This window comes from Musca vetustissima, unplaced genomic scaffold (assembly GCF_032173495.1).
Source record: "Musca vetustissima isolate MV318-11 ecotype Yass unplaced genomic scaffold, APGP_CSIRO_Mvet_v1 utg10133, whole genome shotgun sequence".
Taxonomy (NCBI): domain Eukaryota; kingdom Metazoa; phylum Arthropoda; class Insecta; order Diptera; family Muscidae; genus Musca; species Musca vetustissima.
Window position 1 is genome coordinate 60893 of NW_026889618.1, and position 16213 is coordinate 77105.

At 37.4% G+C, this 16213-nt stretch overlaps 3 protein-coding genes and 1 pseudogene across 4 annotated transcripts in view; all 4 read left to right on the plus strand.

The window, feature by feature from the left end:
- The window catches only part of LOC133337283 (probable cytochrome P450 6a21), a 30585-nt gene extending 30162 nt beyond the window's left edge, over positions 1–423 (plus strand). For both annotated transcript variants that reach the window (XM_061545520.1, XM_061545522.1), the window contains exon 2: positions 8–423. In XM_061545520.1, coding sequence (XP_061401504.1) covers positions 8–423 — 416 coding nt within the window. The remainder of the gene's footprint in view (positions 1–7) is intronic.
- Positions 424–7372: 6949 nt separating this feature from the next.
- Positions 7373–8938, plus strand: LOC133337299 (cytochrome P450 6A1-like). The gene is made up of 2 exons (XM_061545536.1): positions 7373–8456; positions 8520–8938. Exons 1-2 carry the CDS (start codon positions 7373–7375, stop codon positions 8936–8938), a joined length of 1503 nt encoding a protein of 500 aa, XP_061401520.1.
- Positions 8939–12072: 3134 nt separating this feature from the next.
- On the plus strand, positions 12073–13646 carry LOC133337286 (cytochrome P450 6A1-like). Its single transcript, XM_061545525.1, has 2 exons — positions 12073–13156; positions 13228–13646. Exons 1-2 carry the CDS (start codon positions 12073–12075, stop codon positions 13644–13646), a joined length of 1503 nt encoding a protein of 500 aa, XP_061401509.1.
- A 345-nt stretch (positions 13647–13991) lies between these two features.
- Positions 13992–15538, plus strand: LOC133337288 (cytochrome P450 6A1-like; annotated as a pseudogene).
- The last annotated feature ends 675 nt before the right edge of the window (positions 15539–16213 follow it).

Consider the following 16213-nt stretch of genomic DNA (forward strand, 5'->3'; position numbering starts at 1 on the left):
CTCCTAGAAACCCTTCGCATCTATCCGGTACTTCCCAACCTCATCCGTCTAACCAAAAACGACTATCAAGTACCAAATACCCAGCACATTTTGGAAAAGGGCATTATGACCGTTATACCCGTACATGCCATACACCACGATCCTGAGTATTATCCTGATCCTGAAGAATTTCGGCCAACACGTTTTACATCCGACGAATGTTTGAAACGTCATCCCTCCACCTATTTGCCATTTGGTGATGGGCCACGCAACTGTATTGGTTTACGTTTTGGTAAAATGCAAACCAAAGTGGGTCTGGTGTCCCTATTGAGAAACTATCGTTTTGAATGTTCTCCCCTGACAGAAATCCCCCTGGAAATGGATAAGAAGAATTTTTTGGCTTCGCCCAAAAATGGATTATATTTGAAAGTTGTACCACTGTAATGTGAAGTGAAATAAAAATGGGATTAAGTTTTGAAAAAATTAGTAATTTTTTGAAATTGTTTTTTTTATTAAAAAATAATTGTTTTTATTATACCCTTCACCACACTGTGGTACAGGGTATTATGTCTTTGTGCATATGTTTGTAACAGCAAAAGGAAACGACATAGACACATGGTTCCTTTTGAGAATATGCATAGAATCACTTTCTAAGTCGATTTACGCATGTCCGTCTGTCCGTCTGTCCGTCTGTCCGTCCGTCCATGTATTTTTGTGAACAAAGTACAGGTCGCATTTATGATCCGATTTGAATGAAATTTGGCATATGTCACTTATTTGGCCCAAGGACGAACCCTATTGAAATTGGGAAAAATCGGTTCAGATTTAGATATAGCTCCCATATATATCTTCGTTCGATTTATTGTAAAAAGTCCCTATATATCTTCCGAATTGCACGAAATTTGGCACAGCGTAATGAATTAGGCCTAAAATGATGTGTGCTGAGTTTCGTGAAAATCGGTTCAGATTTAGACATAGCTCCCATATATATCTTCGTCCGATTTAAGGTAAATTGTATACCAAAGTCCCTACATATCTTTCGATTTGCACGAAATTTGGCACAGTGTACAAAATTAAGTCTAGAATGATGTGTGTTAAGTTTCCTGAAAATCGGTCCAGATTTAGACATAGATCCCATATATATATATATATTCGTCCGATTTAATGTAAATGGGGCACCAAAGTCTCGATATATCTTTCGAGTTGCACGAAATTTAGCACAGCGTAATGAATTAGGTCTAGAATGATGTGTTTTTAGTTTCGTAAAATTCGGTTCAGATTTAGATATAGCTTCGATATCTGACCAAATGAAAAATTTAGTATCGTTTGCAGAATGACATGTTTATGGATCCAATTTCATTTTACTGGTTTTTTAAAAATGCGACGTCTGTTAGGATTCATCTGTTGAATATACCTAAAGTGGTGAAGGGTATCATATAGTCGGCCCCGTCCGACTTTACAACTTTCCTTACTGGTTTTTTACTTAATTTTTTGTAATTATTATTTTATTTACTTTTATTGAGTTAAACAGTTGAGAGAATATTTATTAACCATGAAATTTTAATTGCTGTAATAATTGTTTACTGGCATGTTGAGAGAAGTGCATAGTGTTACCCCCGAATAATAGCTAGATCATGATGACAATTTTCCCGTTCAAACCTTGTAAATTACAATAACAACAATTTAGTAACAGAATAATAGGAATATATTCGATAACATGCTAAAACCTAGTAAGGAAAGTAGTATAGTCGGACTGGCCCGACTATATGATACCCTTCGCCACTTTGGGTATATTCTACATATGTATCCCTACAATTGCATGTCAATGTTCCCTCGAAGGAACATACTCATGTCTTTCTGCAAGCTATGATAAATTGAATTTCATTCGGCCAGATTTAGAGTCGTCTGCGTACCATGGGACAAATTTATGGAAAATGATTTATAGCAAAATTGATGCACGCTTTTCGGTACGCCGCACTGTTAAAAATTTAATGTCAATTTGACACCCGTTCAAAATATATATGAAAGCTTTGGTTGCATCTGGACCAATTTCAACAGAACCCAATAACGTCATTCGAAACTCTATTTAATACGTTGTGCAAAATTTCGTGTTAATCGGACAAACATTAGGAATTTGCTGCAGCATTTATGTAAAATCGGACGAAAATATATATGGGAGCTACATCTAAATCAGAACCGATCTTCTCGAAACTTTGCACACATCATTTTGATTTCCACGAAACATAGCACACATCATTCTAGACTCAATTCAGTACGCTTTACCAAATTTCGTGGAAATCGAAAGATATATAGGGACTTTGGTGCACCATTTACATAAAATCGGACGAAACTATATATGGGAGCTATATCTAAATCTGGACCGAATTTCACCAAACTTGGCAGACATCACTCTAGGCTCAATTCAGTACTTTATGCAAAATTTCGTGCAAATCGAAAGATATATGGTACTTTGTTGCACCATTTACATAAAATCGGATGAAACTATATACGGGAGCTATATCGAAATCTGAACCGATTTTCACGAAACCTGACACAAGTCATTCTAGACCTAATTCAGTGCGATATGCCAAATTTCGTGCCAATCGAAAGATATATAGGTACTTTGGTGCACTATTTACCGTAAATCGGACGAAAATATATATAGTAGCTATTTATATATATCTGAACCGATTTTCACGAAACTAAGCACACATCATTCTAGAGCTAATTCAGTACGTTACGCCAAATTTCGTGTAAATCGGTTCAGATTTAGATATAGCTCCCATATATATTTTCGTCCGATTTAAGGTAAATGGTGTACCAAAGTTCCTATATATCGTTCGATTTGGACGAAATTTGGCACAGCGTAATGAATAAGGTCAAGAATGATGTTTGCCAACTTTCGTGAAAATCGGTTCAGATTTAGATATAGCTCCCATATATAGTTTCGCCCGATTTAAGTTAAATGGTGTACAAAAGTCCCTATATATCTTTCGATTTGCATGAAATTTGATAAATCCTACTGAATTATGTCTAGAATGATGTGTGCTAAGTTTCCTGAAAATCGATTCAGATTTAGATATAGCTCCTATATATTAGTTTCGCTCGATTTTAGGTAAATAGTCCACTAAAGGCCCTATATATCTTTCGATTTGCACGAAATTTGGCATGACATACTGAATTACGTCTATAATAATAACAAGCTACGTCTGTTAGGATACATATGTAGAATATACCCAAAGTGGTGAAGGGAATCTTATAGTCGGCCCAGTCCGACTTTACTACTTTCCTTACTGGTTTCAAGCATTATAGTATGAAGCACTCAACACCTGATAGAGTAGTGAGTTAGTGAGTAGCATATTCACCAGCAATGTGTTTTTTTGCGATAATATCCACTTGTTGCCTTTTTTTCTAATTTATTTACATTTTAATTATCTCTGGCGCCCAATTTGCAAGTCATCAAAATATACTTTCCCATATGACACAGCAGATTCAGATTCAAACAACGAAATGCAAACCAATATGATTAACAATTAAGTCGTCGCAGGCCTTTGTTGGGCGTCTGGTTATATGAGACCGGCATAATAAAACCGGTTGGCACGCTTCAAGTTTTGAGCTTTGTGGTGTTGTTGTTTTTTTGTTTTATTTATAAAATCGCATTAGTTTGTGGGTATATTGTATTTGTTGATCTCATTCATTTCCAAATTGATTCTCGCACATTTAAGCGATGTTTCTGCCGCTGATAACATCTGAGATCTAATATGAAAATAAGGTAGCTGAAAATGAAATTTTTTTATTTACAATTATTTGAAATTATTTACCAGACCTTCCGCTCTACGATGATCACAAAATCCAAATTTTGTTGGATAGAAAATATTTTCTATGGTTCCTTTTGAGAATATCCATAGAATCACTTTTAAGGTCGACTTATGCATGTCCGTCCGTCTGTCTGTCCATGTTAAATTGTAAACAAAGGACAGGTCGCATTTATTATCCGTATTGGATGAAATTTGGCATAGGTCACTTATTTGGCCCAAGGACGAACCCTATTGAAATTGGGAAAAATCGGTTCGGATTTGGGTATAGCTCCCATATATGGTGCACCAATGTCCCTAAATATCTTTCGATTTGCACGAAATTTGGCAAAACGTACTGAATTTAGTGCAGGCTGATGTGTACCAAGTTTCGTGAAAATCGGTCCAGATTTAGATATAGCTCCCATATATAGTATCGTCCGATTTTATGTAAATGGTGCACCAAAGTCCCTATATATGTTTCGATGTGCAGGAAATTTGGCATAACGTACTGAATTGAGCGTAGAGTGATGCCTGACAAGTTTCGAGAAAATCAGTCCACATTTAGATATAGCTCGCATATATAGTTTCTTCCGATTTCATGTAAATGGTGCACCAAAGTCCCTATATATCCTTCGATTTGGACGAAATTTGGCATAGCGTACTGAATTTAGTCCAGACTGATGTGTGCCAAGTTTCGTGAAAATCGGTTGAGATTTAGATATAGCTCCGTTATATTATAGATTGATTTTAAATAATTGACGCACCAAGGATCCAATATATGGAAAACGTTCTGAAATTTGTATTACCTAACCTGTGACAAGTTTCGTTGAAATCTGTTCATATTACGATATAACTTCCATATATATCGCCCGATTTTAAGTAAATTGAACATTAGACTCCTCATGTTAGTCAGAATGACATCAAATTTTGCACAACGTCGGCTCCGTCCGACTTTACTACTTTCCTTACTGGTTGTTAATATGCAATATACCTTTCAGCCTTAAAGTAGACTACACTTGATATATGAATATTAATTACAATAGACATAGTGTTTAAAAAAGTTATTGAACCTTTCAATCTACTCTCGATTCTACGTCTTATCGGATTTTGGGTACATCATTTATACAACAAAGTCGATAAACTCATATCAGCCTAACAAAGTAGCAAATAAATCTCTAACATTACTCAGCAGGTGAGAGAGAGAGATAGAGAGGGAGAGAGACCTTGAATGTAGGTAACAAGGTCAATAGGCATCGCCTATGCAGCTGATAAAATTATAATGACTTTTGAAATACGTTATCAGATTCAAGTTGAAGTACTTTTGGTGGATGACAGGATTATTTTTGCAAGGAGGTTCCCCAGACAATTCATAAATATAAAAAAATAGAAAATACCATAGTTCCCAGGCTGCTTTGCAATTTCTCCCTTCCACATTCCCACGTTTATCAGCAACACCCTGCTGCTAAGCAAATCCGTCTCAATGCGTAGTTCTAAAATACATTTTTATCAATTCCCTGAAATCTCTCCGAATTTCTTTTAAAGTGTGCCTCATCATCAAACAACAAAAAAATAACAGACGAAATTTAAATATTGAAAGTCACGACGTTATCAATGAGGAACCGAACACAAAATTTTTGCTAAATCATTTTGGCGTGCGAGCTAAAGACCTCCTCTGTGCCACAGGTTCACAAAAGAACAACAACAAACGAAGCGTTCTGTTATCAAATGTCTAGCAAATAATAAAGGAGGGGGGTTGATAAGAACATTTGGACAGGTGTACTCTACACTAACCAAGGGGCTATAATTAGATTCGGACATAGGCGTAGACATTTTCAAATTGCCATAAAAAAAAATCCACACTTTGTTTGGTTTTTGAAAAAAAACACGGCTATTATTATTCTCAAAAAAAAAAAAAAAAAAAAAATCAACCAGTAAGGAAAGTAGTAAAGTCGGACGGGGCCGACTATATGATACCCTTCACCACGATGGGTATATTAAACAGGACTATTACAGGACTATTCGTGCAAATCGAAAGATATATAGAGACTTGGGTGAACCATATACATGAAATCGGACGAAACTATATATGGGAGCTATATAGAAATCTGGACCGGTTTTCTCGAAACTTGGCAGACATTCATTCTAGACTCAATTCAGTACGTTATGCAAAATTTCTTGCAAATAGAAAGATATTTAGCGACTTTGGTGCACCATTTACATGAAATCGGACGAAACTATATATGGGAGCTATATCGAAATCTGGACCGATTTTCACGAAAAAAGGCAGACATCACTCTAGGCTCAATTGAGTACGTTATGCCAAATTTCGTGCAAATCGAAAGATATATAGCGACTTTGGTGTACGATTTACATGAAATCGGACGAAACTATATATGGGAGCTATATCTAAATCTGGACCGATTTTCACGAAACTTGGCAGACATCACTCTAGACTCAATTCAGTACGTTATGCCAAATTTCGTGCAAATCGAAAGATATATTGCGACTTTGGTGCATCATTTACATGAAATCGGACGAAACTATATATGGGAGCTATATAGAAATCTGGACCGATTTGCTCGAAACTTGGCAGACATCTTTCTAGGCTTAATTCAGTACGTTATGCCAAATTTCGTGCAAATTGTAAGATATATAGGGACATTGGTGCACCATTTACATGAAATCGGACGAAACTGTATATGGGAGCTATATCTAAATCTGCACCGATTTTCTCGAAACTTGACAGACATCACTCCAGGCTCAATTCAGTACGTTATGCCAAATTTCGTGCAAATCGAAAGATATATAGGGACTTTGGGGCACCATTTACCTGAAATCGGACGAAACTATATATGGGAGCTATATCTAAATCTGGACCGATTTTCACGAAACTTGGCAGACATCATTCTAGACCTAAATGGTTAGGCTGTACCAAATTTCGTGCAAATCGAAAGATATATAGGGACCGTTTACATTAAATCGGTTAAATATATATATGGGAGCTATATCTAAATCGGGACCGATTTTTCCCAATGTCAATAGGGTTCGTCCTTGGGCCAAACAAATGAGCTGTGCCCAATTTCATCCTATTCGGATCATAAATGCGACCTGTACTTTGCTCACAAAAATACATGGACAGACAGACGGACGGACGGACATGCATAAATCGACTTAAAAAGTGATTCTATGCATATTCTCAAAAGGGACCATGGGTCTACCTCTTTTCCTTTTGCCTGTTACAAACATATGCACAAAGACATAATACCCTGTACCACAGTGTGGTGAAGGGTATAAAAATCCACACTTTGTTTGGTTTTTGAAAAAAAAACACGGCTATTATTACTCCCAAAAAAAAAAATTTAAAACATCGATGCCTTTTGAAGAGCCCTGATAATATTCTTATAAAATCTTCTTATTATAGTTCATTACCCACTGTAGGGTGGTTTTTTTTTTTTGTCTTATCACTTTCCAATCTATTTACACAAAAAATCTAAATTTCGGCTATTCTCAAATCACCCCAAAACGCTCCCTATAAAAGCAGATACTTTTCGGCAAACCGAAATCAGTCGACCGCATACCCTCACCACACTGCGATCATGGAACTAGTAACGCTGCTCTTTTATCTGCTCACGGCGATTATTTCGTTGTTGGTCTCATATTTTCGTCGTAATCTAAACTATTGGAAAAATCGTGGTATTCCTCATGACCCACCCCATTTACTACTGGGAAATACGCAAGAATATCGTAATACCCGATCTTTGGGTGAAATTTTAATGGATTATTATAAGAAATATAAGGGCACGGGTCCCTTTGCCGGCATGTACATGGGTCAGCGTCCCGTTGCAGTGCTCTTGGATATACCCACCATTAAAAATGTAATGATTAAGGATTTTAATAATTTCACGGATCGTGGCATGTACTACAACGAGAAGGATGATCCATTGACGGGTCATCTATTCTTCATCGATGGACAGAAGTGGCGCAACATGAGAAATAAAGTTTCCCCAGCCTTCACGTCGGGTAAAATGAAGTTTATGTATCCCACAGTGACCCAAGTGGTGGCGGATTTTATGGAAGTTTTAGGCGAACAGGTTCAGCGCCGAAAGGAGGTGGAAGTTCGTGATCTTCTCGGACGTCTTGGTATGGAGATAATAGGTCGTGTGGCCTTCGGTATTGAGTGCAACAGTTTGAAAAATGACGAAGATGATTTTATTCGCCTGGGTCGGAAATCTATTGAGCAGCAACGTCATAATATGGCCATAATGGCATTCATTGATAGTTTCCCCAAATTGGCCAAAAAGCTGGGAATGCGTATCCTGCCCGAAGATGTCCATCAGTTCTTTATGAAAACCATCAGAGATACTGTGGAATATCGTGAGAAACATAAAATCCAGCGAAATGATTTTGTGAATATTTTAATCGATTTGAAGAACAACAAGGAGGATAAATCGGGACTGGGGGGCTTGACATTTGAGGAAATGGCTGCTGAGATTTTTGTTTTCTTTTTGGCTGGTTTTGAAACCTCCTCATCGACAGTGACATTTGCCCTCTTCGAATTGGCCCAAAACCAAGAAATACAGGAGAGGCTAAGGCAGGAGGTCACCGAGACTTTGGAGAAGTACAAGGAATTTACCTATGAAAGTTTGGGAGAAATGTCCTACCTCAATCAGGTGTTGTGTGGTAAGTTGGAAAAATACCTCAAAAAAATCCAAAAAATAACCTCTATATTTCCCTCTACCCTAGAATCTCTACGCAAATATCCAATTGTACCATTTTTGACACGTCGAGCTTTGAACGACTATGTTATACCCCAGCATCCGAAATATAAGATTGAAGCTGGTACCATGGCCATTATACCCGTTTTGGGTATACACATGGATCCGGAACTGTATCCCAATCCTGAATGTTTTGATCCTGAACGTTTTGCCCCGGAAATGATAAAGAATCGTGAATCAGTAGAATGGTTGGGTTTCGGTGATGGACCCCGTAACTGTATTGGTCTACGATTTGGTAAACTGCAATCGCGTCTATCATTGGCCAACATGGTTAGCCGTTATCGTTTTACCCTCAGTTCAAAGACAAAGATTCCATTGCAGTTTAATCCCACGCCACCAATAATGAGTCCTGTCGAACCGATTTTTTTGAATTTTGAGGAGATTTGAAGTAAGGAATTTGTGTATGTGTGTGAAATGAAAATAAAGCAAATAAAGTGCAAGAAAAAATAAAGCCTGACAAAATATTTAAAAAAAAACAGAGCCTTGTAATAGGCCTTGAAAAAATAATTCTAAAAACTCTACACCAAGTTATAGGCCTTGAAAAATCATTTTTACACCAGTAAGGAAAGTAGTAGTCGGACTGGGCCGACTATATGATACCCTTCATCACTTTGGCTATATTCTACATAGTCTCCTAACAGATGTCGCCTTTTCGAAAGAACATTGACAGGAAATTGAACGAAAGATATTTGGGGACTTTGGTACACCATTTGCCTTAAATCGGACGAAGATATATATGGGGGCTATATCTAAATCTGAACCGATTTTCACGAAACTTAGCAGACATCATTCTAGACTTAATTTAGTACGCTATGCCAAATTTCGTGCAAATCGAAAGATATATAGGGACTTTGGTACACAATTTACCTTAAATCGGACGAATATATATATATGGGAGCTATATCTAAATCTGAACCGATTTTCACGAAACTTGGCAGACATCATTCTAGACCTCATTCATTACGCTGTGCAAATTTCGTGCAAATCAAAAGATATATAGGGACTTTGGTACACCATTTACCTTAAATCGGACGAAAATATATATGGGAGCTATATCTAAATCTGGACCGATTTTAACGAAACTTGGCAGACATCATTCTAGACCCACTTCAGTACGTTGTACTAAATTTCGTGCAAATCGACAAATATATAGGGTCATTAGTGCACCATTTACATGAAATCGGACGAAACTATATATGGGAGCTATATCTAAATCTTAACCGATTTTCTCTAAACTTAGCAGACATCATTCTAGACTTAATTTAGTACGCCATGCCAAATTTCGTGCAAATCGAATGATTTTCAGAAACTTTGGTGCACTAATTACCGAAAATCGGACGAAAATATATATGGGAGCTATATCTAAATCTGAACCGATTTTCACGAAACTTTGCACACATCATTCTAGACTTTATTCATTACGCTGTGCCAAATTTCGTGTAAATCGAAAGATATATAGGGACTTTGGTACACCATTTACCTTAAATCGGACGAAGATATATATGGGAGCTATATCTAAATCTGAACCGATTTTTACGAAACTTTGCACACATCATTCTAGACTTTTTTCATTACGCTGTGCCAAATTTCGTGCAAATCGGAAGATATATAGGGACTTTGGTGCACCATTTACCTTAAATCGGACGAAAATATATATGGGAGCCATATCTTAATCTGAACCGATTTTTCCCAATTTCAATAGGGTTTGTCCTTGAGCCAAACAAATGAGCTGTGCCAAATTTCATCTAATTCGGATCATAAATGCGACCTGTACTTTGTTTACAATTAAACATGGACAGACGGACGGACGAACATGCATAAAAGAAAGTGATTCTATGCATATTCTTAAAAGGAACCATGGGTCTATCTCGGTTATTTTTGCCTGTTACAAACATGGTGAAGGGTATAAAAATCCACGTCTTGTTATAGGCCTTGAAAAAAATATATATACCCTCCATAAATATTTAAACAGAAAATACCATCGTTCCCAGACACCTCTCCAATTTCTCCCACCCATATTCCCATGACTATCATTAATGTCTAGCTGCTATGCAAATATGTCTAATTTCTATAATATAAAAATAGACTATTATCAATTCCCTGAAATCTCTCCGAATTTTTTTTTTCTTATCGAAGTGTGTCTCCTTATTAAAATAAAATAAACGCAATTTAAATACTGAAATGTGAAAAGTCATGACGTTATCAACGAGGAACCCAAGACAAAATTTTTGCTAAATCATTTTGGCCTCTGTACAACAAATTCAAAAAAAAACGAAACCTGTTAAGCGTTTTATTATCAATTGTCTAGCAAACAATTAAGTTTGAACAATATTGGCTTGATAAGCAAACCAAGGGGGGGCTATAATTTAATTCGGAGATAGACGTAGACATTTTTTATAAATATTTTCAAAATATTTGTAGAGACTATCAACAGGCGTGGATTTTTTAAAAATATTTTCTTAGAGACTATCATCAGGCGTGGACTTTTTACACTTCACGCCACTGTGGTATGAATTTGTGCATATGTTTGTATCAGGCAAAAGGAAACGAGATAGACACATGGTTCCTTTTGAGAATATGCATAGAATAACTTTCTAAATCGATTTATGCATGACCGTCCGCCCGTCGTTCCGTCTGTCTGTCCATGCTAAATTGTAAACACTTATGATTCGAATTGGATAAAATTTGGCATAGGTCACTTATTTGGTCCAAGGACGAACCTTATTGAAATTGGGAAAAATCGGTTCAGATTTAGATATAGCTCCCATATATATTTTCGACCGATTTTAGGTAAATGGTGTAACAAAGTCCCTAAATATCTTTCGATTTGCACGAAATTTGGCACAGCATACTGAATTATGATTAGAATGATGTGTGCAAAGTTTCGTGAAAATCGGTTCAGATTTAGATATAGCTCCCATATATATTTTCGTCCGATTTTAGATAAGTAATGTACCAAAGTCCCTAAATATCTTTCGATTTGCACGAAATTTGGCATAGCGTACTGGATTAAATCTATAACGATGTGCGTAAAATTTCGTGAAAATCGATTCAGATTAAGATATAGCTCCCATATATATTTTCATCTGATTTTAGGTAAATAGTGCACCAAAGTCCCTCTATATACTTCGAGTTGCACGAAATTTGGAAAATATTTATTGGAGACTATCAAAAGGCATGGACTTCTAAGAAATATTTTTTTGGAGACTTTATTTGCTTTAGACCTTGAAAAAATATTTCTAAAATATCAATGCCTGGTAATGGACGTTTAAAAAAAAATTCTCGCCTATTAAAGTGTAGGGCTCAACTAGACCGTTTCGACCTTTTAATCAACAACAAATTTATAGGGCACTTATAGAGCTTTGACCAAGAACAAAAAAAACGATTAATTTTCGTAGATAAGAGAACAGCCACAATAACAACTGTAACAACTGAATAGACCCTCTTGATGAGGGTATAAATATTTAGAACGAATCTACCATAGCGCCAGTTACATCGATTTCGTGAAGGTCGTCGTGACAATGGAATCGTCGGGAATTGTAATCTATCTCATCATAGCCATTGCCTCGGCAGTGGTGTATTTGCTCAGGAGAAATTTAAATTATTGGAAGCGATTGGGTATACCGCACGAGGAACCCACCATACTTATGGGCAATATGACCGGTTTACGGACTCATCGGTGTATGGGTGAAATTTTGGCCACGTATTATAGGAAATTCAAGGGCTGTGGTCCCTTTGCGGGTATATATAATGGCCAGAGGCCAGGTGTGGTGTTGCTGGACAAGCAGCTCATTAAAAATGTTCTCATCAAGGATTTTACCCAATTTACCGATCGTGGTCTGTACTATAATGAAAAAGCCGATCCGCTGACGGGACATTTATTTTTTGTGGATGGTGATAAATGGCGCAGTTTGCGTAATAAACTCTCACCCACATTCACGTCGGGTAAAATGAAATATATGTACCCCACGGTGCTGAAGGTGGCGGATCGATTTATGACTGTTTTGGCTGAGAAGGTGGAAAAAGATGCCATTTTAAATGTTCGAGATATTTTGGCGCGTTACACTGTGGACGTAATCGGAAGTGTGGCCTTTGGCATTGAATGCAACAGCCTGCGGAATTCGCAGGATAGTTTCCTGCTACTTGGCCGCAAGTCCATTGAAACTCAACGGCACAATGCCTTGATCATGATTTTGATTGACAGCTTTCCGCGATTGGCGAAAATCCTTGGCATGCGGATACTGCCTCAGGATGTTCATGAGTTCTTTATGAACACCATTAAAGAGACGGTGGCCTATCGGGAACAGCACAATATTCAGCGCAGTGATTTTTTGCATATTTTAATTGAGCTGAAAAATTCGGTGGATGGTAAGACGGGGCTGGAGGGTATGGAGTTGGAGGAGTTGGCTGCTCAGGTGTTTGTTTTCTTTTTGGCTGGCTTCGAAACCTCATCATCGACCATGGCCTATGCTCTCTATGAATTGGCCCTGAATCAGCAGTTACAGGAACGACTAAGGGAAGAAATCAATGAGGTGTATGAAAGCACCCCGGAACTGACATATGATGTTATTATGAACATGACCTATTTGGATCAGGTGATATCGGGTAAGGGATTTAAAACAAAACATCCATTTTAAAATTAGAATTAATTCCCTTTCCTCCCGCTTCCCTTTCAGAAACCCTACGCAAATATCCGATTTTACCATTCCTGAATCGGCAGGCCCTAAAGGACTACGTTGTACCGGGTAATCCGAAATTTGTTATACCAAAGGGTACACCGATTTTCATTCCCATCATGGGCATACAACATGATCCGGAATATTATCCCAACCCGGAGGAATTTGATCCGGAACGTTTTACAGCCGATATGGTTAAGCAACGGGATCCCATTGAATGGATGCCATTTGGTGATGGTCCCCGCAATTGTATTGGTGCTCGGTTTGCCAAAATGCAAACACGCCTCGGATTGGCCAGTGCCTTGAGGCGTTTCCGTTTCAGTGTTTGCCCAAAGACGCCGCTGACATTGGCATTCCAGGCCAAGCCTTTGGTATTGACACCCATCCACGAAATTTATCTGAAAGTGGAAGAAATTTAGAGATTAGCTTTAAGATTTGATTTAAGGGAAATAAATAATAAAAAAACTCCAAAAAATATTTTTAAAAAATCCACCATCCTGAGAAAATCTAAAATCTACTACTTATTCTTCATTACCTTCTATAGGGTGCTTTATATCTAATCAGTCTCAAACCTATTTACTAAGTTTCGCCTATTTTCTATTTTATCTCTACCTGGTCATAGCATAATTAACCGATTAACAAACATAATCAGTAAATAGCCCAAACATATGCTCGGTACAAAAGCAGATAATTTTCGGCAAACCGAAATCAGTCGACCGCGTACCCTCAAAACTTTGCGAACATGGACGTACTAACTGCTGCTCTTTTATCTGCTCACAGCGATCATTTCATTGTTGGTCTAATATTTTCGTCGTAATCTAAACTATTGAAAAATCGTGGTATTCCTCATAACCCACCTCACTTACTATTGGGGAATATTCAAGAATATCGCAATACCCGATCGTTGGGTGAAATTTTAATGGATTATTATAGGAAATATAAAGGTACGGGGCCCTTTGCCGGCATGTACATGGGTCAGCGTCCCGTTGCAGTGCTCTTGGATATACCCACCATTAAAAATGTAATGATTAAGGATTTTAATAATTTCACGGATCGTGGCATGTACTACAACGAGAAGGATGATCCATTGACGGGTCATCTATTCTTCATCGATGGCCAGAAGTGGCGCAACATGAGAAATAAAGTTTCCCCAGCCTTCACGTCGGGTAAAATGAAGTTTATGTATCCCACAGTGACCCAAGTGGTGGCGGATTTTATGGAAGTTTTAGGCGAACAGGTCCAACATGGAAAGGAGGTGGAAATTCGTGAACTACTCGGACGTCTTGGTATGGAGATAATTGGTCGTGTGGCCTTCGGTATTGAGTGCAACAGTTTGAAAAATGACGAAGATGATTTTATTCGCCTGGGTCGGAAATCTATTGAGCAGCAACGTCGCAATATGACCATAATGGCTTTCATTGATAGTTTCCCCAAATTGGCCAAGAAGCTGGGTATGCGTATCCTGCCCGAAGATGTCCATCAGTTCTTTATGAAAACCATCAGGGATACTGTGGAATATCGTGAGAAGCATAAAATCCAGCGAAATGATTTTGTGAACATTTTAATCGATTTGAAGAACAACAAGGAGGACAAATCGGGCCTGGGTGGCATGACATTTGAGGAAATGGCTGCCCAGATTTTTGTTTTCTTCTTGGGTGGTTTTGAAACCTCCTCATAGTCAGTGACATTTGCTCTCTTCGAATTGGCCCAAAACCAGGAAATGCAGGAGAGGCTAAGGCAAGAGGTCACCGAGACTTTGGAGAAGTACAAGGAATTTACCTATGAAAGTTTGGGAGAAATGCCCTACCTCAATCAGGTGCTGTGTGGTAAGTTGGAACACACCCCAAAAAATTCAAAAAACAAAAAATAATAATAACCCGCTTTTTCCCTAGAATCTCTGCGCAAATACCCCGTTGCTCCATTTTTGACGCGACAAGCTTTGAACGATTATGTTATACCCCAGCATTCGAAATATAAAATTGAAGCTGGTACCATGACCATTATACCCGTTTTGGGTATACACAGGGATCCTGAACTGTATCCAAATCCCGAATGTTTTGATCCAGAACGTTTTGCCCCAGAAATAATAAAGAATCGTGAATCAGTGGAATGGTTGGGTTTTGGCGATGGACCTCGCAACTGTATTGGTCTACGATTTGGTAAACTGCAATCGCGTCTTTCATTGGCCAACATGGTTAGTCGTTATCGTTTTACGCTCAGCTCGAAGACAAAGATTCCATTGCAGTTTAATCCCACATCACCAACAATGAGTCCCGTTGATCCGATTTATTTGAATTTTGAGGAGATCTAAAATGAAGTGTGCGACAAAAACTAAAACAAAAAAATATAATTATATAAATAAATATATGCTGTAAATCTCCAGAAAAAATATATTTAAAAAATCCACGCCTATTGAAGATCTTCAAGAAATATTTAAAAAATCCAAGCCATTGGAAGATCTTAAAAAATATTTTTTTTTAAAAATTCCACGCCTTTTTCACGCCATTGTAATACTCCAAAAAATATTCTTAAAAAATCAAGGCCTATTGAAGATCTCCATGCCTATTAAATCCCTTCAGAAATCATTTTTAAAAATTCCAAATTTGTTAGACTTTAAAAAATATTTTTTTTAAATCTCCGCCTTTTGAAGGTCTCCAAAAAATATTTTAAATTATTAGCGTAGTCAATAAATTTTCCCGTAAAATGAACAGCGCCATCTTGCATAATGCTAGGTTACTATAGCCGACGTTAAGGTAAAAGCTTTGCATAAAATACAGCTAAAGTACAAAAGCTCTACTGTGTGCGAACATAAGTTAAACTGAAACAGACATTTAATGAAAACACACTAAAGAACAAAAGTTGACCTACACTGAATAGAAAATATAATAAAAATTTCTTTAGAGAGTAGTTTTTCAAGGCCCAATACAAGGCGTGGATTTTTTTAATTTTTTTCAGAGACTACTAACAGGTGTGGATTTTTATACCC